The following is a 26,053-nucleotide window of genomic DNA, read 5'->3' as shown; positions in this document are numbered from 1 at the left end:
TTTATTGCGCTAACTGAAGACATTTGTTCTTAAAGTCTTTAATAGTGGATTGAGGAATAGCTGTATTTTATTATGTACTGAGATGGCTCAATGCACAAGCTGTTGACTTCAGAAATCAGATTTTTTTTTATTCACCTGGTATTCATCTCCAAAAGCTTCATTGACAGTGAAATGAAATGAAAAAGGAAGCCCAGCTGTTTTACAGACTCATTGAAAATTACACACTCTTCCTTGTTTCTACAGAAATGTGTTATACTGTACCTAAAATAAAATGTGTTTAGTTCTCCTAATCTTTATTGTCACAGACTTTTTTTTTTTTTTGTAGGACTTTAATTAAATGCAAATTGTATTAAACCAAATGGCATCTACAAATAAAGAGAGCTTTTCTCCACTGACTGAGTGGTTTTTGCAATTAATTGTATTATGCAAAAATATTTGTTTTAATGTATAAAGTCAAATCAACGTTTTAAGACCAAAATATGTAGGCCTACAGGTAAAGAAAAAAAAAAAAAAAAAATGTAGCATATGTGCTTGTGAGCGAAATTCATATTTTTTTAAATGTCCAAATACGTTATTGTGTCACATTTAAATGAAACAAACAACTTTTGTTAATATAGTTAATTTTCTAAAGAGTATTTTAATGGCATAACTTTTATACATTGTGTTACCTTTTATTTTCCGTTGCATTTGATTTCTTTTTTATTGAATGATTTCCATTAGAAATTTGGCACAGGCACAGAGATGGTTCATTAGCAGTGTTCTCAATTACCTTTCCTTATGAGAGCTTTTGTGGCTATTATTCTTTTAGATCTCAGTGTTTTGTGGCAGCAGTCATCAAAAATGTATTCTCATGAAAGTGTGCTGGAGTCTATTCTTAAAAATAAATTTCTTCAAAGTCTTCAAGTGTCATACTGGGACAGAATCTAAATTTGAATGGGGGTGGAGAAAGTGTGCCTGTGGATTGCTGATGACAGTCTGTTATCCACACTCACACTTAAAAAAAAAAAGTTATGTGAGGATAACTCTGTTTGGTCTGACACCACCATTCCAATTCAAATGTAAAACCCTTCACTACAAACAACTTTTAAAATCGGAAAAAGCCCTGCAGGATAAATAAAAGTGGCGGTTGGTAAAGAGCGACTTGGTCTAGTGAGCAGTAAACAGAATAAGATACATTAAGGCACTTCCTTAAGCCAATAAACATATGGCATCATATTGAGCCTTACGATAAGCCCCCAGTGAATACCTGAACAAGGGGTCTATCTCTAAACGTCAAAAGCTGGTCTCTTAATCATGACTCAGCAGAAATCACACATGGACGATCTGTAGATTGTGTTCCAGCCCAACTGCAAGATACTAGCTTGCTTGTGGGAGAAACTCAAATGAAGCATCTTCTTTTGTCCCGCCGTTGAATCAAACCTGCCTGGTGTGATTGGACTAGATGGCTCTGCAAAATATCCCCAGTCTCTCTGGTAATCTCGCCAGCTGTCTGCAGTGGAGGTGCACCCCTCAGGGTTCCTACCGTGGTTTGGCCAGGGATTATTTTTTCATGATAAGGTCTGTATCTGCTCTTCCTGTGGCATCTGCGGCCCATGCTCCAGTGAGGACAGCTTTTGCTTATTAGTCTGGGTGACGTGCTGGAGCAGAGGGGCTGTGTTCTGCCTTGAGGACGCCACAGCTTTAAAGAAGTGGAAATGAGAGGCATTTCCATGGCCGAGTGGGGGAAGTAGACCAGAAGTGTGATATTGCATTAAGTTTGGGGTGAAATAGCTTCACCTCCTCATTTTCAGCTACCCATATGCATCCAGAAAGTCTCAGAACAAAGTACAATTGCCGAAATTAGAGTGATATTTCAAAAGGAAATATTCGTTATGAAGGAATTCTTTGGATACCGTAGTGATTTTAGTTCTGAACCTCTGCATTTGCAGTTTGTATGTTGCATATTATTTTCCTATTGAACAAAGTGCTTTCTTCAAAATAATTTTCTTAATCAGTATGCTGACTTCTTTTAAGGATTTCTAAGTATCCTTAAAAACACAAATATTCATAAGAAGCAATACACACACACACACACACACACACACACACACATATATATATATATGTCCATACAGTATATCAAAACTGATAATATATTTTACCTTTATATTGACGCTTTTATTCAAAATGATACATTAAAATATATATTTTTTCCATTTCTTAATTTATTGTATATATATATATATATATATATATATACACACTATATATATATATATACATACATATACATAATTCTATGAAATTGAATAATGTTTAAAACAACCAAAACATTTACAGGAATATTTATTTTAATTAAATATTAGAAATGGTTAGAATATAAATATATAAATAAATATAGATACTCTGAAAATGAGTCTTAAAAGCAAACTCAATTTTGCGTTTCATGTAAATTTATGTTGTTTTAAAGATGTTTTGATATGTTTACTGGAAATCCAAGACAAAATGCTGTTTTGGAATATTATTTTTGCAGTGTTTATCATATTTATACCACTGTTACTTGTATATAAAAGTACAGGTGAGATTTTTGTTCCTTTTCTTTGAAGATATGAACCAATGCATGCTGACTTCTTTCTTTGTAAATCCACTTACTTATATACTCCCATTATCATGCATTCGTTGTTCATGTTCACTCACTGCCTGTTTTTAGTCACAGATTTCGTATCCTGCTAATGAAAAAAGGAACCAATTCCATGCACTACTGGTCAAACACACTCCATTACGTCTTCTTGGATCGGGCGAGCTCGGTCCATACAGCACATGCTGTTTACTTATCCCTTTCTCCCTCAAAAGGGCAAGTTAAGTGGCCCTGGAAGCGGGAGTGATTTCTGTCTGCAGTGTGCCGAGGTAGAAAAATGATGGTAAATGTAGTGGGGTTACTGATCAATAGTTCATTTCTGCTTCGTGTGAAAACAACATCACTCACGCTGGAAGAGAACAGTGATTTTTATCAATATGTTATTTTTTTTCTGCTTTTCCTCCACCCAAGAAAGTCTAAAAGGGTGGGTACAGTACATTTAGCATTTCATTATTGTGTACATCAAACCTACAAAGCGCTCCAACTCTGATGAAAACTTTCTAATACATATTGAATTTCCTCCAGAATGGCTTCTGAAATTTTGACTTACATAGTATTTACCCCTGAATGCTCCTTTAAAACATATTTTATCACCGTTTGCAGCTTTCTTCATATCCTTCTCTGTTCGTTTTGTTCAAGCATAGCATGCACTCCACAGTCTACGAACAATGCTTATGCATGATGTATTGTCTTAGAGCTCCTTAATGTAGTATGGATGTAGACCGAGTGAGCTTTAAAATCGGTGGAAGAATCGTTGCCTTCTAAGCCATGACTAATTTACGACCAAAGCCTCCAAACACTCCAAAGTAATCCCCAGTCTTTCACTACGGTCTGCAACCTTTGATGAAAGTCAATGAAGATCAAGGGAGCCTGTCAAGCGCTTTCCAATTTGTCAAGCCTAATATAAATGAAAGTCACTTTTCCGGAGAATATTGCGTTGTTGAGCTCAAAGTTCCTTTCAACAGGTTATTTTCTATACCTCTAATCTCCACTGAACAACAGAACAAGAAACAGGAGTCCAAAACAGTCTATGGATATGTTTGTCCCATTATTTAATTTAATATGGTTCATTTGAGATAAACTATGGTTCATTGAAAGATCACTGTTCCCCTTTCTTTGCCAAGCACTTACAATATATTTAAAGGAATAGTTCACTCAAAGATGAAAATGTTGTCATCTTTACTCACACTCGTCAAAAATCATGACTTACGACACGAGTTGAATATCCAGGTTATTCTTTTCAATATAATGAAAGTAAATGAGGGCTATAGCTGCCAAGCTCCAACGAGACAAAAAAGCAACAAAGTTATCATAAAAGCGATCCATGTGACTTATGCACTATATTCCAAGACTTCTGTATTACAAGCCATATGATAGCTTTTTGTGAGAAACAGATTTAAATTAAGTTTATTTATGATTATTAATATTATTTAATAATGAATAATTATAATAATAAAAAATATTTTTTTGTTTTAAACGGGTCCTATTATTACAGGGTCTTGATTTTGTATGTGAAATATGCTTTCATGCTTGATTGTTAAAAAAACACATTATTTTCCACATATTTTGATGTGTCACATAAAATGACTTGTCTTTGGGTTAGACACGATGTTTGTGGACAATTCGGATATTACATAATATCAACACAAACCAACCCTGGGTATGGGTAAGTGATTGTCTGCCAAAGTGTCAAGAAATCAGGGTCCAAAAATCAACCTTTCCATCTTTTTCTTGAACATGCAGCGTAAACGGTAAACAAACTATTTCAAATTTGATTGTGTTCACTAATGAGACAAGGTCAGAGAGAATAATCAGGTAACATACAGTACAAGGAATCTTAATCACTTCATTGAAACTGTCCTCTCAGGAATAGTAAGTCAATTCTGTATCATGCAAAACAAAAATTGCTTTGAATCTCCAGCATTAAAATGCATGATATCAGCTCATAATTACTGCTTAGCACAAGGAGCCCAATTATAGCCAACGAGGACTAATTTGAAAAGTCACCTCAGCAGTTTGGGTAATTAGACACCTACAGTACAGTACAAATACAGAAATACATTTGGGTCGGTTGTAACTTGTATATTTTGCACTAATTAGACATTAGACAGCTTAAAGAGCAAACAACGTGAAATGTTGCCATGACTATGAGGAATAATATACAGCTAACTGAGTTGTAGTCTATAATGACAGCTAAACCAGATTTAATCAGAGTTGGTTACATAGCAGCTTGGCTTCTAAATTAATTCAGCAGTTCATTTTGATTTAAATTGGGGAAAAAGGGATTATACTGACAGTCCTGGGCATATGTTTTATCTGGGAAATGGAAATGTAGATAAAGTGAGTGCACATATAGCCCTCAAGATTACTCTATTTTAGCATTTTCATAATTTTATTTTAGTGCTATTTTTAAATGGATTTTTATATTTAGTTTACAATCAATGTTTTTTTGGGGGGGGGGGGGGGGGGGGGGGATTAACAACTATTTTGTTTTGTATATTTTTGTTTTATTTTTTATATTTATTTTTAATTTTAGAAATATAGTTGAAGAATCAGATGAATCAACAGACCATTACAGATTTTATATTTACACCTAAACTAAGTCTTTGAGGGAGTCTGTGGGTGCTTCTCAAACAGAAGGCTGCATCCCGAGGCGGTGTCCTTTCTAGTCCAGTCCTTTGGAGGATTGTAGGCTAGAGTCCTCCTCAGCATTAAACGCTAGAATGAGATGGAATAGGATGTGCGCATGGCTACGTCATAAATGTTTCCGCCCCGCAGTCACCGCACGAAAATACTATTCAAACTTAGTTGTATTACAGATCTCTGGCAACCGTATGTGGTCTCCCAGTGGCTTACATTATTGGCAGTTTAGTGTTAAGGGAATACGCTGACTTTTTGGGACTTTAGCTTATTCACCGTATCCCCCAGAGTTAGATAAGTCCATACATACCTTTTTCATCTCCGTGCGTGCCGTAACTCTGTCTGACGCACCCACCGCTAGCCTAGCTTAGCACAAAGACTGGAGGTAAACGGCTCCAGCTAGCATACTGCTCCCAATAAGTGACAAAATAACGCCAACATTTTCCTATGTTGTGATTTGTATAGTCACAGCGTGTACAAATAACAAGGTCACATGAGACACAGCCATCTTCTAACTGTATACATACTGGGAACTATATTCTCAGAAGGCGAAGCACTGCTACTTTGGCGGAGTGATTTGCTCGCAGCACCTGAGAAGCCCCGTGGTGAGGAGCAGAGAGTTCGCTCAGAGTTGGAGTAAATCACTCCGCAGAAGTAGCAGTGCTTCGCCTGGCTGTGTCTCATGTGACCTTGTTATTTGTACACGCTGTGACTATACAAATCACAACATGTAAATAGTGTTGGCGTTATTTTGTCACTTATTGGGAGCAGTATGCTAGCTGGAGCCATTTACCTCCAGTCTTTGTGCTAAGCTAGGCTAGCGGTGGGTGCGTCAGACAGAGTTACGACACGCACAGAGATGAAAAAGGTATGCATGGACTCATCTAACTCTGGGGGATACGGTGACTAAGCTAAAGTCCCAAAAAGTCGGCGTGTTCCTTTAATTGATTAATTTACAACAACACAAAATATAACATCTATACTTTCATGTCCGAAAACATTATTTTTGCTTCAATTTAATAATAAACTCAGACGAGCTTTTTCCGTCAGTTAATTTTCGTGAATTTGTGTGGATTCAAAAGGAATTGTGGGTGATTTAAGGCCGTGAAGGATACACCCGTTGCGTCCTTCCAAACAGGCCAAATGAAGGACACGAAATGAAGGCTGCCTTCCAAGGATCCTTCAAATTGAGATGGCCTTTGGTTACGTTTGATGACATGGCAGCTGAGGTAGGCTGTCTTCGTAGGATGTAACCTTCCGATTGAGAAACACCCACTATGTGCACAGGAATCACAATGGCAATCTATTAGCAAAATGCTTCTATAACTTGATAACTTTCATGCACAGATGACAGAAAGATCTGGATTGATTGTGCAAATTTTAAGGCCCTAATGTGCAGTTTTTTTGTGTTCATTTTGCCAACAATCTTAATGGCATCACACACCATCTGCAGGTAGGATGTGTTCTCACATGCAGACACACGGGTCAGATTATTCCATGAAGTAATGGAAGAGTAATAATTATTAAATATTTCTGTAGATAACTGTTTTAGTGTCGATTTTTTAATAGTTTTGTTTTATTTTGTTTTTTATTTTGCATTGTACATTACAATTTTACTTTACAAATTTGCACTGCATTAATTGGTATTTCAATGGTCAACTTTACACATTTTACTAACTCTTATTAACTTTGCAGCTACATGCCAACTAACTCTCATTAGAGTTTTATAGACTGTCTGCTTAATATCTGCTAACACTCTATTTTGATGCTCCCCCAACAGACATTCTACTGACTATAAGTGACTCTGCAACTACTGTATGTCAACTTAACCCTAACACCTGACCTAACAGTCTACTAACAGTCTTCTATACCAGAGCTAGTTAACATGTAATTGCAAAGTTACTTGAAAAGTTTATATTTATAAATCAGTAGTTTTCCATTAAGTTTTAGTCTACAATACCTCTTTTATCGAATTGCAAACGGCCATTCTGCACTGCATCTCCCAAAGGCTGGGTTTATTGACTTTTTATCTTAACACCTGTTTCAGGCTTTCACAATAAAGCCAACATATTCCGTCTTGGTTGCAAACCTCCATCAATCATAAAGGATGTTGAGATAGACCAACAGAGCCAAATGGCCAGGGCTGGATCTAGTTATAGCTCTAGTTATGGCTATTGTTTTCTGTACGGGACAGCTGTGCTCACATCAATTTATCTTGTCCTGCTGCTCTTTTTTATTTTTTTGTGTAGTTTTCCTTGTCTTCATGGGAATTAATATCTATCTATCTATCTATCTATCTATCTATCTATCTATCTATCTATCTATCTATCTATCTATCTATCTATCTATCTATCTATCTATCTATCTATCTATCTATCTATCTTTCTTTCTTGTCGGTCTGTCTGGACAACAGCAGGTGAATTAATGTCAGCATTTTGCATTGTATTTTTTTATAATTGAAATATATATTGTGTCCATTCAATTATTTTGTTGGAAATGAAATTATTTTCCTTATCTGTGGCAAACTGCAGGTCATTGTGTCACTCGAAGTGTTATCATATTTTATCCTCTGTGTAAAATCCTTCTCATAAAACATTGATAAACTCATTTTGATGGCTTAATGTGAGTAATAGTTCACATATGTGTCATCATCACCACATGGCTTTCTAAAAAAGTTCTTGGGCCATCCTAGATCAAGTTTTGATGGTGCATTCCTGCGGTAAAAGTCATTATAAACTGGGCACACATTACAAGATACTGGGGCAATTTTGACAATCCTAGGTAAAGTCCAGAATATTTTAATGGTTCTACAGATTATCTTATCAGATTTTCCTGTGGTGTGTGTGTGTGTTAAGAGTGACTAAATCTGCTCGGAGGAACGTTGGACCAGTCCCTATCCCAAATTATAAATATTCAACATGTTAATTATTTACGATATCCTGTTGTACACTGAGGAGAAACGAGTGTACGCTCTGGCGATTATCATGTGAAACGAAACAATACAAAATCAGAAAGCAAACTGACGGAAGACTCACCTACAGCTCGCGCTGTAACATATGTTCAAGTCTATATTCACACCATCTCCACGGCTTCATCTAAACATTTTTCAAGTCCGACAAAGTTAAATGTGGCAAAATAAATGTATAAGTAAATACTCAAACCTGAAAAGTTGTGTGGCTCCCTGTTTTCATTTCATTATTGTTGTACACTGTGCTACAACTAACCCCGCTGTGTAAAAATGATCTTAAGCCTAGCTAACAGTTGCTAGAAGTTGCTGACATGTTTCAAAATGGTGCTATGTTTTAGCCAACAAGACAGTGATTAAGTTAATATAAAGTTAGATTTGGTGATGTACACACCCAACTCAGAAACCGAAAAAAAACTATGATGAAAAAATGTACTTGCATGGTGTTAAAACACTCTTTGTCCAGTATCTTCATGAAATCATATCAAAATCAAAACTTTCCACAAATCCGCGGGAGACCGTCTTCTGGCAGCGAGAGAAAATAAGTGGAAACACAACCTGCTTGACCCTGACTAAGGTATGTGTTACATTTAACCCCGCATTAGGTTGTGCCCCGCGCTCCCCTACACACAAACATTTCCATTATCAGATTATTAGTCACTTTAGTAGAGCACTTCACCTTGCATTCACTTATCACTTAGGGCCCTATCACACACCTGGCGCAATGCTGCGAAAATGCTGTGCCAGGCGCGATGCAAGTGTTATTTTGCTAGTTTCAGCCCGACGCAGTTATCATTTTCACGTCCTTCGCCACATTGTTTAAATAGCAAATGCCAATGGGCGTGCTGGTCTGAAAACGAGGTGTGTTCAGGCGCATTGTTGGTGCGTTGCTATTTTGAGGCAACTGAAATAGATTGTGCCATTGACCAACTGAAACCTGCTCTAAAGTCAATGGCGCAATATATTTTTTGTTATTTAAAGAGCTCGTTAGTAATGTGCGCCTATAGGCAGGTGCACAACACGCGTACACTCTGCTTATTACACACAACAGCACACAAACTTGCCAAATATTAAAAATAAAAGGATTACAATGTAAAAGATTATTATTGTGTACATAAAGATATTGTGGAATCCGACTTGACACGTAGTGTAGATGCTCACGCACAAGCAGATCCGTTTGCTCTCTGGAGACGCGTTCAGTCTTTCCGCTTGGAAATTCCGTCATGTAAATAGCGAATCCGCCATGGTGCAAGCGCAACTGGCTTTTAAAGGGAATGAGAAATTACACTCTGATTGTTTTTTGCAGGTTATGCCCAAAACACACCCATTACTCATTAAGAGAATAGGGACAACCCTTTAAGACCATGCGCCAGGTGTGCTGACCATTTTTCCCGTCGTGAAACTAGCAAAAATGGATTCAGACACGCCCTAAGTGCACTTGCGGCATGCGCTTTAGACCATGCACTTAGATCATTAAAATAGGGCCCTTATTGTTTATTTAAAACATTGATTGGTTGCAGTACCTAATAAACTTAATGGCGAAATGACATGTAACTAAATTTACAGTCTCCTATTTTATTGGTATTTGACAATGTTCTTCATGTCATACTTTATAAAGTCATCTTGGTCAATCAACACAAACATAGCTGTAGTTTTTCCTGATCTTGTCAAATGTTTTTCTCATCAAAATCGTAGCACTGTCGACCTTTATCTTTGTATGCTTTGTGAGCTCTGGCCCGTCCAGGTAAAGATTAAAAACAACAAAGGAAAAAAACAACTCTGTGAGGGATACAATATTACAATGCTACAATACATTTCATATCTCACTTTATGTGTCGCTGACATGCCATTGCCACTTGTTTAGCTTCAATTTATCATTGATGAATGTTCTGGAGAATTTTGCAACCGTTTTCTCGATGTTTGCTGATTAATAAAACGAAGTTAAAACGGTTACATACCCCCACGGTGCTTCTGCCTGTTATCCCGACACAACTTTGTGACAGATAAAAATGTGCAGGCCATGAGCCACTCCCTGTATGAGATTTGTCATCATATCCAGTCCAGTTGCTTCAGGGTCAGGACTCAAATTAATTCCTAACTGACTACAGCAGACTGCGTGAGTGATGGTGGAGGCTGCTATTTTTGAACAACAGAAATGCATGTGTCTCCTGGCTGGATGGATGCAATAGTAGCACCAATTGCCCTGTAATTTACTAACATTTTGTGAAACCGCACAGAGGAGTTCATTACTGCGCTGTAGCACTGCAGGAAAGGATGCCCCTTTTAAACCCATTAAAACTTTGTACCATCCCTACACTGTAAAAAAAAAAAAAAGAAACAACAAAAAAAAAGAAGATTTTCCCAAAGATGTAAAGGAAGACTACTGGAGTATATTTTAAAAGCAAATACTATATCAGTCTTTCTACTTGAACATTTCACGTTTAATTCAATGTGTTGCTTACTGTTTGTTTGTAATTAATTGTGAATTGCAATTTCTGAGTGAAAATTTATTCTACACAGTGCGGTTTTTGCCTACCAAAGAGTCAAGCAAATTGATTCCATTGCATAAAACAGCATTGCAAACAATGTATATTTATCCAATGTGGTCTTTTTTAGGATTTTATGCATAGCCATTCACTTTTTATTTTTTTATTTTTTTATTCACAGCTCCCTATCCTTTATTATTACAAAATGGTGATGGAGACAGGTGTACCAGCAAAGAAAAGATTGCCTTTTGTTTGTTATCATTGGCATTCAAAACAACATGTTACCAGAAATATTAGAGGTCTCATTATATATTTCAGCAAACAATTCCATGTCTCAAATGGAGGAACTTCAAGGGGGAATATTTGCAAAACACCAAACAAGATGCCATTGTTTTGCTGCACAGGCTGCTTTGTGGGTGTCAACAATATTTCTCAAAATGAAAAAATGAAAAAAAAAACTTTCTTGTATTGCAGTTAGAGGAAATGAATGAGAATCACCATAATATGTTCATTTCTCACTCATATTGATGTTTAAAAACTAAAAGACATGACGGCAGTACATCTGTGCGATCTGTCTCTTGCCTTAAGGAAACTGTAGCTTAGGCATGAAATGTATTCAAAGCAATTAAATGTTCAAGATCAAGTGCAACTGTGAACATACATTAAACCTCTTCGTAATATCTTTGATTTGATGTTTTCTCAGCACTTTGTCATTTGAAATGAGAAGAAGCAATCTCCGAACAAGTCGTACAATAGCACCTCTTTCTTCTCTTTAAGTGCAACAAAGTGAAATTAATTCCCAAGGACACAACACTCATGGTTAGTTTAGCAGAAGTTATCACAGGAGAGGAGACCTCCTCAGTTCACTGCAAGGTTAGCAACTCTCCACTGGGAGAGCGCTTCGTTCTGTTCAAACAGATTTTCCAGACTGAAGATAATGGTAGTGTTGCGCATCCTTTAAACATAACCTTGAGTCAGGGACTTTGAGGTCAAAGGAATAAGGTTTTAGAGAGGTTCTTTAGTGCAGGTGGCCTGTTGAGGGGTCAGCCGAAGAGCTTCTGTAATGATTCACAGTCTGGATTAGAAAACCAGAGCACTGTAAATCACACAATTCCTTCATGCAAATGTACTTGTCGCTGCTGTCTTATTGTCTAAAGACATCTGTTTAGGAGTTTTCTCAATATCATGATGAATATTCAATGGAATATGGTTCAAAATGAATTATTTCATCATTTACTCACCCTCATTTTGTTCCAAATCCATTTGACGGTCTGTGGAACATAAAAGCAGATGTTTAGCAGAATGTCAAAGCTGTTTTTTCCCAAATAGGGTTTTTCACACTGCGCTTATTGGGGTTATTGTCGTTCTAAACCCCACTCTTAATCCAAGGTAGAGAAACGTTGCACACTTGTAATTTAACCTGAGGTTATAAAACCTTGTATTGCAATGCCAACATTTTTCCAAAATGTCAAATGGTGACTGAAAATGCATCAATTAGAGTTTAATTCTTGCCTTTACATGATAGCAGTCAGCAATATATTATGAGGATGTGCAATGCTAAAGAGCCTTTATGTAAACAGTTCACATGCTGCGTTTGTCCAATCGTTCACACCGCAAATAGGCAAATAAGAACGTTAACCCAGGGTTTAGAAATGTAGTGTGAATTGTCAGTATATGAATACCCAGGATTAATTGTTAACCCTGATAAATTATGACAGGTATGAAATGTGATGCAAGATAATTTAGGATTCTGCATTCGGGGTTTAGAATGACTCAGGGTGTGAAAAGCCCTAATGAAAGTGAATGGGGAATAAGGTCTGTTAAGCTCTATAAATGACAAAAAGTGCTATAAAAGCTGCATAAAATATGATTCACATCCTATATTACACATTCTGTCAAATATCTCCTTTAGTGGTATATTAAAGAAATAAAATCATATGGGTTTGGAACGACAATGAGAGTGAGAAAATGATGGGAAAATATTTATTTTTGAATGAACAATTCCTTTAAATTAAATCCACCGATTTAACTTGTCTGAATGGTGACAGACAAACTGGTGGAGTGTGACAAGCATGAATGGTGCACTCTGGGATCAAGGAGTTCAGAATCAGTCTGTGTCGCATGTCTCAGACTTTGTGACACTAATGAATAGATTTTGTGAGCTTTGCTTCAGTTTTGGTCCTGAAAGGTCAACTGGGGGATTATTCTTTAGCCAGATATTTTTTTAGGGGATTCGGGTTTTTTTTTTTAACTGAACATGGAAGAAATGCCATGTCAAGAATACATCCTACTGTTGTGTTGCCTCTGTATTATTACAGGTTCACTTTTTGCCAGTTCAAGCTGACCTTTGTTAGTGTTGTTTTTCATTGCTACTCAACAAATAACCTTTAATAAAGACATTCTAAACTATTTTATTAAAGGTACCTTTTCGCCCTCCAGTGGTTAAAAAACGAAATTGCATGCATTTTGCAGAGGAACATTGTTTTGGTTCTTCTTTGGCTCTGGTTCTTTCTCATAACTAAAAAGAGACAGATTATCCTACTGATCATAAAACAGGCTTATGAGATAGTATAAGCAGTTTAGATGGAAATAATCTCAAGCTCACTAGCTGAAAACCTAGCGATACCCTTTACTATACACGGTACTTCCTTGAAAACAAATCCCAGCACAGCACTACAACAACCATAATGAAATGAGTCTTCACAATAGATAATGCTTTACAATGAACTTTGTTAGAAAGCTATATGACAATTTATTTGTTCAAAAAAACATACCTTACTCTGTTGAGTAATAAAAATGCATCGCTTTTACAACACTTCAAATCCTTCAGTTCTCGCCATCTCTGAAAAATCAAGCCAATGTTGAATCTCATTTTATTATGAGCTCTATCACATTCTATTTTTGCCAGCAGACTCTCCTCTGTTCTGAGTTTTTTTTTAAAGGGTGATCCTCAGAGGTTTGAGATATAGCATGCTCCATGTCAACTTTGCTCGCTCGTTGTGACAACTATGCCACTCCCACTCCATACATGCATCGAAGTAGCGTGTCTACTTTATCCATCCATCCATCCATCCATCCATCCATCCATCCATCCATCCAACCAACCAACCAACCAACCATCCATCCATCCATCCATCCATCCATCCATCCATCCATCCATCCATCCATCCATCCAACCAACCAACCAACCAACCAACCAACCAACCAACCCAACCCAACCAACCAACCCATCCTATCCTACCTACAGTATAGCCTAAAATTATACTAATAACTTGCACTACTACTATAATTGTGTAATTATCCAATATCATACCCAACAAACAGTACTGTTACTGAATCAGTGTTTTTGAATGAATTGTTTGAGTGTTTCAAAAGACTCAAAGTCATAAACAGTCACTTGTTCCATTCCTGCACAGATCAGTGTTTTTGAACAAATAAGTTAAGTGAATGATTTATTGACTCGCTCATGAAGACAGACACTTGTTTTGTTCCTTGTATGAATCAGTGTTTTGAACCAATCAGTTGAATGAAGGAGTCCATGACTCACTCATAAAGACAGTCACTTGTCACCACTCACGTACCGTGCCGAAAGACTCAATAAAAAATCCCACCATTTACGCACAGATTGAAAGGAATCTTAACAGATTTGTAGTGTGTTTAATTTTAACTATAGTTGCACACACAGTTTAATAATAACAGAGTATAAATCTAATCTAAACTATGCTAATTTGTTCAGTTCATCTGCAACAGCTCTTCAGGTTTAGCCTATTGTTTAAAAATAAAGTTAAAGAGCTATTTTTCTCCTCTTATACTGGGGCATGTCGAAAATTAAGTTAAGGCCCCAGTGATTGCAAAACATAAACACTATTTCAGTGATACACACACAAATATGTGCGGAAGTCACTTTTATTGAGTCTGCATTTGACAAATTGATAGTTTAACGTTAGACACTTCAGACGGGGACATTGAACATCAGGTGACAGTACGAAAGTGAGCGCGCATGAATAGTTTTGAGTGACTCTAAATGCCAACCGGAGATTGAGCGTTGGATTTTTCCAGCTATACCAGCTGTATTAACTCGTCGTCTCCCTCAACATAATTTGCATAACCATGCGGAATAATAATTGACATTTTCAACATAGCTTCTCTCAAACTGAAGTGATTTTAGCCCTCATTCCAATGCATCTAGCTGAATTAATGTTATCCAGCAGGAATGGCTCAACCGGTGTAACATTTTTGATTGAAAAGCTAAAGCGAAATGTGTTTACCTTGAAGACAGTGGCAGCCTCCTCTAACACAGTTACTGACTCCGATATGATCGCAAAGTCTGCAGTTGCCAGAGATTTAGTTGTTGAAATAGTATGCTAATGTCCTAGTTTTCTGGCCCAAATTGCTTTCGACCTTGAGGTTAAATATGGACATTTGCAGTGCACATATATAAGTATCTTGCCATTTGATAAGAAATTAAGAGATAATGAGCAAGATATGATATGCCAGAGTGCATTTAGACTAGAGGTGTCATACCACACTAATATACTTTGGAATAGTTCCATTCTCACATAGCTGGGTTATTACTACTATTTAACAGTAATTTATAAATCACAACTGATGTACAAGGTAATTTGCTACTATGTTTATCCAGTTGATTGGCATTTAAAAACAATTATATAGGAAATACACAAATTCTGATTGGATCAGCCATATTCAATATTTAATGACTGAAAAAAATTACTATAAATACACACACATGTGACTGTATATTCCATATTAATGTGGCAATTTTCTAGGTTCCAAATTGTGTTACATTATTTAAAGGGTTGCTGGCCATTTTGGCAAGAAGGAAAAGAAAATGGTCAGTAATTTGGATTGGCAGATGGATAGCTGGATAAATATAGATGGATAGGTAATTCTAAATAATTGCAGCCTTTGCAACTAACAGAACCCCCAGCACAAGGCAGACAGGAGTTAATCAAAAGTGACTGTAGTTATATCGCAAACAGTCTATGTGACCCACTTCGTGCCATATCGGTCTCCTTCATGGTGATATTTATGTCTGTTTATATTAGTGGTGTTCACTGACCAAAAAGAACTATGTGTAGAAATAGTCACTGTGCAAGACCTTTTGCTTACAGCTGAATATGCACATAATGGTGTAAGATCATCAACTGACCTGAATTGAAATGCTAACTATACAGTTATAACGTAGATATGAACTCATCATGACCCATTCAGAACAAAAACAGTGAAATGAAACATTCTTTCATCCGCCCACCCAAAGCAATGGGATTGAACACAACTGAGCTTCCTCCAGAAAAACAAAAAAACACATAAAAACAATTAAACAAAGAAAGATAATTGGCGCATTGTGTCTACAATGGGGGTGCGAATATTCTTATGGATTTTCCACATTTTTGCTAAATCAATCAGTTCAGGTGTTAAGGATCAGTAGACTTCTGTTGTTTTCCCTCTTCCCAGAATTATCATCAAATCAAGGGTATCATTTTCAACACATTACACTGAGGCATGGATTCACAGTACTAATTAGCTAAACTGATCTACAATTTGCTAAGGTCAGCCGGGTTTTAATTAAAAAGCAGTTGAATCAAATAAGCTTTTCGAGCACCAGGTAACATCAGAAGGAAGATATTTATTTTTTAATTAAATCTTATCACATGCCATACTTCCTCTTGGCATGTTCATCATCATCATCATTTTAATGCAACAATTTCGGTAAAATGGTCAAATAACTCTTTTCCACCAATAAACCCCCTTTAACCCTTTCTTTCCCCATTTCTTTTGCTGTAATGAATCTACCATCAATGTAAACATAAACTAGTTTAGATGGAGTGATTAATTTAGGATTAGTTAAAGACTGTGATGAACATGAGAATGATAATCCAGGATAAAGCACACACCACATAAATATATTTGGATACTGATCACTGTAATCTCTTATGAATGAAGTGTAATGGAAATATGCAAATAAGGCTAAATATGATGTTTTTAACAATTGAATGTTGCTGAAAATGATGTTTACCATAGGTCTGATTGCACAATCACATATTAAATCATGATTACAATTTTTTGGCTGATGTTGTATGCAGTACTAATCTGCCGATAATTTTTTTTTTTTTTTTAAATTACATATAAAAAAACATCTTAAAGCAGCCTATGTGGTTTGCAGTTCTAAAAAAAGCCATGGCTGGTCTGTTTGCTGGTTTTACAGGGGTTTTGGAGGGACGCTTTTCATGTGTCTTGGTGGGAGACAGGCTTTCTAACCATCTAAACCAGCTGAAAACAATTTAGTATGGTGTGTGGTACATATATGAAATATGAAGAGTTCAGATGCAAAAGCCTCTAAGTGCCATCTGAAAATTTCTTCTAGAATGATCATTTTTATAAAGCTTGTATATTTAATTTAAGTAATTTCACTTAAATGACAATTAATAGGTCATTTGCATTGCCATTTAAATGAAATTATTAAACTTAAATGTACGAGCTAGATTAAAATGATCATTCTAGAAGAAAATTTCAGATATCACTTAGCCTAGAGGCTTTTGCATCTGAACTCTTCATATATAACATATATAATTTGAAAAAGGATGTTTGACACTAGGATGTTTGGTTCTATATCAGGACTATAGCCTATATATCTTTAATGTAAGGAAATGCTGCTTAAAAAAAATAAATAAAATTTTCCTTTTTTTATTGTACGTCATCAATACCATTATGATAGATAGGCTAGATGAAGTAAATATTTTCTTCATTCTCTGTGTTGACCTGCTGCGCGTGCACTGTCTGTCTTCTCCGCATGCGTTCACCCCGAGTTCAGCTCTAGTTAGGGAGAGACAGGAACTGATGTGCAGTCAGTTTCCTCACCTATCCGAGCGCGAGAGCACCACAGACCGCGCGTCGAGCGCGTTCTCTCTGTTTCCAGGAGTGTTTCTGCCTTTTCCCACACTGCACTCACAGTCAACCCCGGAGCTGTTTACGCACTGAACATCCACTCGCAGTTGCTATCAGTTTGTGCGGGTCCTATTAAAGTGATTTTGAAAACGACAAGGATCAGAACGAGGCTGAAGCATCTTTAAGAGCGCGCGCATCTCCCTGAGAGCGCGAGCAACATATGTGCTGTCTCTGAAGACTCGGTATAGCACCTCTTGTGTGTCTGAAAAACACTTGAAAAAACGTTTCACTCCGAACGCTGAAAACTTTAAAGGAATATTTATGAGCATTTGAGTGGATTTTCTGTCAGTAGCACTAAGTATTACTCGTACTTTTGGAGATATTTAACGGACGGAATACGAAGTGAACGCTGCGTTGCGAGGGGAATCGCATTTACTCTCCTTCAGTTATACGGTTCTTCTGTGCGGACGGAAGTTTCTGAATTTTCTTACGAAAAATGGGCATAACTGGTTATTTTGAGCTGCAGTGGAAATGCCTGGTTGTTGTGGCTCTAAGACTGCTGTTCCTTGTGCCCGCAGGAGTGCCAGCGAGAAGCGGAGACTCTTATTTAAAGGACAACATCACTGTCAGACAGGGAGACAGTGCTGTCTTGAAGTAAGTCAATGATTTATATTATTTACATTATGAGAAGTGTATATGTTTCATATTACATGCTTTTTGGATCGTCTTGCAAATATACGATTGTTAATTTGTGTATAAGCAATGATGTGGTTAGAAGGTTAAACTTCATATTTAAGCATTCCAGTATCAAATTAGTAACAGCTTTAAGTTTTCGTCTTTACTTTTTATTGAAATATAAATATTGTTATTAATCTGGCTGTGTTTGCACAGCAAATTATTTTTCTGCTGGAGTTGTTTTGGGAATCCGTGGTGAGATGCGATCTGTCTGGTAATGCAATCAGCATGCAGTCTCGTCTATGCAATCATTTTGGTGGCCTATTTAGATAAGTAGTTCATCAACAAATCAAATTTTACTTCGAGTCAATTCTCTATTCCCTCTCTTTCAGTGATTCTCCCTCTCCCATCTCGCTCATCCCTGCTTTTTCATTCCCCCTTCCTCTCTGTCTCAGACACACACACACACACACACACACACACACACACACACACACACACACACACACACACACACACACACACACACACACACACACACACACACACACACACTCATTTATGGACGCCCACATGCACTTACAGTAGACTCATTGTTTTCTTACTTTTCCTCCAATGCTTATTCTGGGAAGTTATATAAACGTGGGTGAACACAGGCAGTCGTTATTCCTGCAGGGGGAATCGGAGTAAAGTAGCCTATGTCTCTCCTTCGTTTTCGCCTTTGCTCTGCGCGTGGTACCAGACGCAGCAGGGGACGTTTTGTGTAGTGTGAGACTAGTGGCCTGTGCGCGTGTCCTTTGGCTTTCCAAAAGAACGTTTGGAACAAAGCTGCAAAACAATACTAGCCTACTGATGACGTCAAAACTCCGTCGATCTGTACCTCATTATAGAAAAGTTTGATGCATGAATAAAGAGTCATTCATGTGCAGAATGTGCCTTGTTTTATGCTAAATATACATAAATGCATGTCGGGAATAGGGATAGATAGATAGATAGATAGATAGATAGATAGATAGATAGATAGATAGATAGATAGATAGATAGATAGATAGATAGATAGATAGATAGATCACCATTTTTTGTTTAAAACAAAGATCACGATTGGGGCAGTCTATTTAAAAAAAGATTTAATTAGTTAGAATGAATTCTTTTTTTAATAATTGATTCAATAACTCACTTAGAAAGACTTCACTTGCTTCATTACTGGATGAATCTTTTTTTTTTTGAACGAATCTCTTGAATGAATCGTTCAATGACAAATGCATTGGGTGCTTCTGAAAGCCACTTGACTTGTTGCCTCACTGCTCTATCAGGCTGCAGGCAATGACATTTGTAGGCAGCGTTTGCGCTCAAAGGTACCTCACAAAACTGATTTCGGACAGGCTTTTGTGGCAGCATAATGGTTTAAACTTTAAAGATCTACAACAAAATAGAGAGAACTTTGGTGATAGCTAAGCGAATATTTAATTACTACAATTGTAATTTCTCGCTAGAATGACATCAAAAGTGGAAAACGCTGGTCAAAAACGTAACTGACCATCAACCGCAACTTCAGTCAAACGCCATCTTTATAGTTTAGTTTCATAGAATGGAACACAGGATTGTGGGAAATCAAAGGCAGCGAAGGATACATCTATGCTGCCTTTAAAAATCGATCAGATAAAGGTATCTCAGGAGACAAGAAGTGTAGCTGACATACCTTGATGCTGACATACCTTGGAATGCATTGTCCGAAAGCAAAATTTTGAAGCTTTCAGACACAGCCTTTTTTTAACAATCACTTCTTACTGGCGTAACGATGTAATCGATACAATCTTTATTTGAATTTAAAGTTACTTTCAATAGGTGATTTACTCTACTTTGATCGCTAACATAGACATCAGTGTTTATATCTGAACCATAAACCTTTATTCTAGTACTTATGTGATATTTGAATTAGCAACGCAGATTTGAATGTTTCGCTGTGATCGTACTTGTCAAAGGTTTAATAGACATCTGGCCGAATTGTTTTCATTTAGGAATAAGAACATGGGTGTTTAAATCGAGATTGCGAACTTTTAATGATTAACCGTGCAGATAACATGGATGTATGTATGTATGGATGGATAGATGGATTGCATGTCTGATTGACACTTTATTCCACCAATCAAAAGGTGAAATAGTAAATACAGTGGATGAGAACTTCATAAACCTCCATACTGTATGTGTGTGAAGAGTAAAGCATTTTCTCATTTATTCCTTTAGTCTTTCTATTGTTGGATGAAATGTTTGGTGTTGGGCTAAATTATAAAAATGCTTGTGGTTTAATAAACCTGTTGAAAATGTATAACCCTTAATTTTCTTGAGGAAACAAAGACTGAAATTTAATAATTGCTGTGGATAATAAAAGTAGTTAATAATAGGATATCGTTACTCTTACTGACACCAACATCTCACTGTCAACTGTTAATAACAAACAAGCCAAATATTTGTCAGAAGGTACATAGTTATTCATTTTGTTAGCAATGTGTAATGCTGCAAGTGTTGACTTTTGACTTTCCGATCTGTGAACTGTAGTAGACTCATGTCTGACAGACACAAGAGAATCTCTGGACCTCATTTCTTAGTCCTTTTTTCCACTTGAAGTCCTTCCACTTGAGAATTAAATGTGTCATACCATCTGTCAACCCAGAGTGCTGCTTTACCCCCTCTCTCTCTCTTAATTTAGCCATTCAAATATACTTAGATTTTCTCAGCTATGTGGCACACTTTGTTTTGGTTCTTTCGCGTTTCATTCACACTTGCATTTAGCTCAAACACAAACCATCTCCTTGTAAGAACACAAAACAACTGGAAAATAGTACATTTCCATATAGCAACATTATATATTTTAAGTTCATGATTGTATTGATGTCTGGCAAAGCACATTAAGCACATCTTTTTTTGTACTGATTGCCACCAGTCATGTATTTTACTTTTGATCATGAGTTCAGCTTCCCCATAATGGAGAACTGTTGAGACAACCTGTCACAAACACTGTCACAGTGATGGCAGAACGCTCTGCGTGCTCCAACTCCTCCGTAGCACTGATTCAAATGGCGACTGTTGCTGTGTGCCTGTGCACACCTGGAGATGTGTGGTGATTTATCTATCCCCCAAAGAAAAGCCATTTCAACTCAGCCAAAGCAAATGAAGGGTGGCAGACTTTAGCCAAGCCAGAAGCCATGGTTTCTACTTGGAAAAAAAGGCAGCATTTTTAAGGCAGCATTTTTCCTCTTTTGTTTTTGAAGGAAAAACACAACATTATGGCAGAGCCTGTTCACTCTAACCGCATGTGAAAGGTTGTCACTTTTTTGATGCACCGAAAAAAAATTAAAGTCTGACTTTTCGATGTAGTGTGAAGCTGTAAGCTGTTGCATTCTGATAGTGTTTTAAAAATACATAAGCAGTGATAGATTGATTGACAATGTATTGATGTCAACAAATTATTTGAATACCGACTGACATTTCAGTGCATAATTTGCCAGCAACACTTCAATTTTTTGTTGTTGTTGTTGGCTTGATGAATATTAAGTGAGTAATTAATAGAAGTAATGAGATTATTCATCATCTGGTGGCAGAAGACACATCTATCTATCTATCTATCTATCTATCTATCTATCTATCTATCTATCTATCTATCTATCTATCTATCTATCTATCTATCTATCTATCTATCTATCTATCTATCTATCTATCTATCTATCTATCTTTCTTTCTTTCTTGTCGGTCTGTCTGGACAACAGCAGGTGAATTAATGTCAGCATTTTGCATTGTATTTTTTTATAATTGAAATATATATTGTGTCCATTCAATTATTTCAATCTATCTATCTCACATTTTGGGAAGCTGAAAGCAAACCTTCTCTAGTAAATGTTAAGGTATTGCCATTATAATCACAAAGTAATTATAGATTGATTCAAACAAAAAGATGGATAATCTACTTTGTCAGATTACTTAACGTGGTTTCCAATATCCATGTGTTGTCACAGTGAGCAGTATGTGCAATGAAAAACAGGTTGTTTACCCTGATCTCTCCAGTGACACATCCAAGCAGTTTAATGGTATTTCTAGCTTTTATTTATAAACAACCAATTATGTTCATCCCTCAGGAAACACTTTTATGGCCGTAAAAATAATGTTAATGCCAGTGTAGGAGTTATTTGTTTGTACTTTATTAAAAGAGAGGAGAAAGAGCTGTCAGTCAGAGCATCCTAAATCAAGAATTCAATATCACTCTTATTAGTAAACTCATTGATCATAACCTGAGGTGTTTGGCTAACAGAGAAGCTCAATTGCCTGTCCTTTCTTATTCAGTTTATTAAACCTCTGGTTGGATTAAATCAAATAGAGTAACAAGCACCCAACACACAAGGAAAGTGGCACCCAACACACAAGGAAAGTGCCCCCCATAGAAAATTATTTCTTTATTACCCTTTCTATGTTTTAATAATATCTCTAACTGCTGTAAAATGTTGAATTCAGATCTGTCTAAGCCCTGAACAAGTACCAGCACCACTGATTGAAATCAAACAAAACACTACAACATGTTATTAATTGAACTGAGGGTCCTTCTCTGAAGCAAGCAGGATGATGAAGTCTTAAGTGGACGCCCCCTGACCCGACTGTCAAAGTGACAGATGGTTGAAAGCTTCTCACAATGGTGATCTTCCTTATCAACATTACAGCACTAGGGATTTCAGCATAGTGTTTCTAGCAAAAACACAATTGTCGTTTCACACAGTTAGCTTATATTATCTCGAACAGGAACATTTTGATATGATTGTACTGAATTGAACTGCAGTGTGGTTGTACACAGTGGGAAGATTGATGAACCATCAATCTTCCCACTGTGTACAACCACACTGCAGTTTCAATTCAGTCAACACAGGTGGTTACTGGTGTTTTCTGTTTGTACTTCATGTAATTTTTGCTTGGGTCAGTAATTGTGTGGAACAAGACTCTTCATAATGGCACTTGAACTCAAATATTTGTTTTAATCTGCAGGATATTTGAAGGACTAGTTCACACAAAAAGAAAACAATTCTGTCATCATTTGCATACCCTCGTGTTTCAAACCTTTATTCATTTCTTACGTCTGTAAAAAACAAAAAACAAAACAAAAAAACACAAAATACGTTTTTGTTTTTTTTTTGGTCCAGAAAGTAAATATAGCATCTAAAACATTACTGGGCCCCATTGATTTTAATTGTATAAATGCTGAGACATTCTTCAAAATATCTTCTTTTTTTGTACTAAGGTTTCATACAACATGACGGGGAGTTTTTACACAAATCACAATGAGGGTGAGACTCAACAATCAAAAATTTAAGAACATATATTCAGTTAACAACACATGAAACATACAGTAACTTATGCAACAAAACACATAAGGCCAGATTTACTAAACAGGGCAAATTAGCATGAAAGCGCAATTCCAAAAAAGCGCAGAAGGGAGTGAAAAGTTCTCCGCGTGATCTACTGACCTGCAAATTAATTAACACAGACGCAGTCAGATCATTTCCATAATGACCAACACAATCTTCCAGGTAGCGTCTGGTTTAAGACGTGCTTTTTTTTGGGCGGCAAATAAAGGATCAAATAACTCTAAATTGACTAGCGCAAACCATAGTTAATCACAGTGCATGATTCATTTAAATACTCTCCTCCCATAAATTTTGCATCTGAAAGGGTAACTCCTACAAATGCAATAAGGTCAGCCGCAAAAATATCTGTGCCCATGCCTTTTTAGCGCTTACTTGCAGCGTATCTTTTTCACTGCGTGTCTTTAGTAAATCCTGACAGTTGTTTTTAAATGCCAAAAGAGGGATTACGTTGGCGCAAACTGTTAGTAAATTTGGCCCATACACTCTTAAAAATAAAAGAACTATTTTAGGTTCCTCCAAAAAAATAAAAAAAAATAAAAGAAATATTGTTTTAGTATCAAGACAATTTTAATAATCAGAAGAACCGTTTTTCACTATAAAGAACCTTTTGTGTAATGAAAGTTCCATGAATGTTAAAAATTCTTCATGGAACCATCGATGCCAATAAGAACCTTTAATAGTAACCAGTGTAAATATTGTAACAAACAGTAAAAAGTGAACAGTAAAGCAGTATGTAAGCATGATTTATTCCTGCCCCAGGACATGCTGGGAACTGTTCTCCTGCCCTCAGCACAATTTAATCGTGCAATTGCACTAGACGGTGTGAAATAAGCAAGTATTTCTTATATTCTTCCCTATTCTATTCCAAGTCCACCCACTTTGAGATTTGAGGTATGATATTTGTTCATTCTTTTTCAGGCATGATGAGGCAGATATGCTGGGAGAGGTTGCCTTTATCAAAGGCGTACCTGAGTCACCATCATAGACAGTAAAGTTAAGTCTAGGTTGTGTAGGTGTGTCCTCTCTATGCACTATGAATATTTTTGTCTTTAAAAACACACATTTCAAATAGATTTATTGCTAATTAGATTCACACAAACATCAAGCTGCTGTTCACACCCCATGCAGCACACTCCAGACAAATGATTTTTAAGAATGATTTTTTAAAATATAATATAATATAATATAATATAATATAATATAATATAATATGACCCAAAACATTGGCTTAGCAGTGTAATAATTTTTATACCCCAATATGTGGTCCCAACCAACAATCCTGGAGCAGCAAATCAGAATTCACTATCATTACTAATAAATTCATATACAGTATAGAGTTAATATAGGAATAATCAATAAGTGATGTGATCATGCCACTCTGCTGTTAAATTATGTATTTTAGCGAACATCCTAAAAGGGACTCTATTGTCATGGGATGTGAGCGGTCATTGATGTTATTCTTTGTGGAGTGCACAGCTCTGATTTGTGTGCCTTAGGGTACTTGTCTTATAAAATTAGCACAGGAGCAAGGACAGGCCATACTGTCTCTGTAATGCTCCACCGGTCACTGTCTTATGGGTGCAAGTTTAAGGTAATGCTTCTAATGATTTGCACACTAGTGATCTGAACTGTTCTGGTTATTACTTAACAGGTCCAATAAGCAGTTTTACTGGCAATCATAGTTCAAAACATTCATTTTCTGAACTAATTTCAGATTTTATATACAGTATATATATATAAATATATGAAAAAAATTTTTTTTTCACAGATTGTTAACACCACTGCTTGGTATTACAGTAAAAAAAATAAAATAAAAAATCATTTCATGAATTCTTGAATAAATGAATGCACAAATTTTGATACTGCAGAATCATGGACTTACAATAATATATACTGTAGTCTCAATAGGAATTCTGCATTTTCCAGATGTTCGGTATGGACATGAGGATCTTTCCTATTCAGACATTACATTTTTATACTTGCGAAAGGTTCATTCTCTAGGGTTTCTAGGGACAGTGAAGTTGTATATACATAGACAGGTCTTTTCCACACCACACACAGGTCTTAGAAAAGTGTGGCAACATATGATTGTATTTTGGTGACAATAGTCCCTTTCACAGATACAGTCTTTACTGGTAAATTACCGGTAAATTACTGTTAAAGATCATGTGTGAACAGGACCTTTTCAAAAATACCGGTAAATTGGTTCCTGCAATTTACCAGTAAGGGAAGTTGTAATATTACCAGTAAATTACTGGTAATGTGCTCTGTGTGAATGCGGAATGATGATTACCGGTATGATCACATGCGAGGTCAGAACGCACTGACGTAAGAAGTCTGCTTTGGGCCAGTCATAAAG

The 26,053-nt window shown here is 36.5% G+C and overlaps 1 protein-coding gene across 2 annotated transcripts in view; it reads left to right on the top strand.

Moving 5' to 3' along the window:
* Positions 1–26,053, top strand: part of opcml (opioid binding protein/cell adhesion molecule-like) — a 152,783-nt gene that overhangs the window by 55,208 nt on the left and 71,522 nt on the right. Inside the window, exon 2 of one of the 2 annotated variants that reach the window (XM_082158293.1) lies at positions 18,193–18,268. In XM_082158293.1, coding sequence (XP_082014419.1) covers positions 18,193–18,268 — 76 coding nt within the window. Of the gene's footprint in view, positions 1–17,513; positions 18,269–26,053 lie in introns of those variants that run through there. The other variant, XM_082158292.1, reaches the window with a different exon arrangement.

The sequence above is a fragment of the Leuciscus leuciscus genome (assembly GCF_965113295.1).
Source record: "Leuciscus leuciscus genome assembly, chromosome: 24".
Lineage (NCBI taxonomy): Eukaryota > Metazoa > Chordata > Actinopteri > Cypriniformes > Leuciscidae > Leuciscus > Leuciscus leuciscus.
This window is presented reverse-complemented; position numbering and strand designations above follow the sequence as displayed.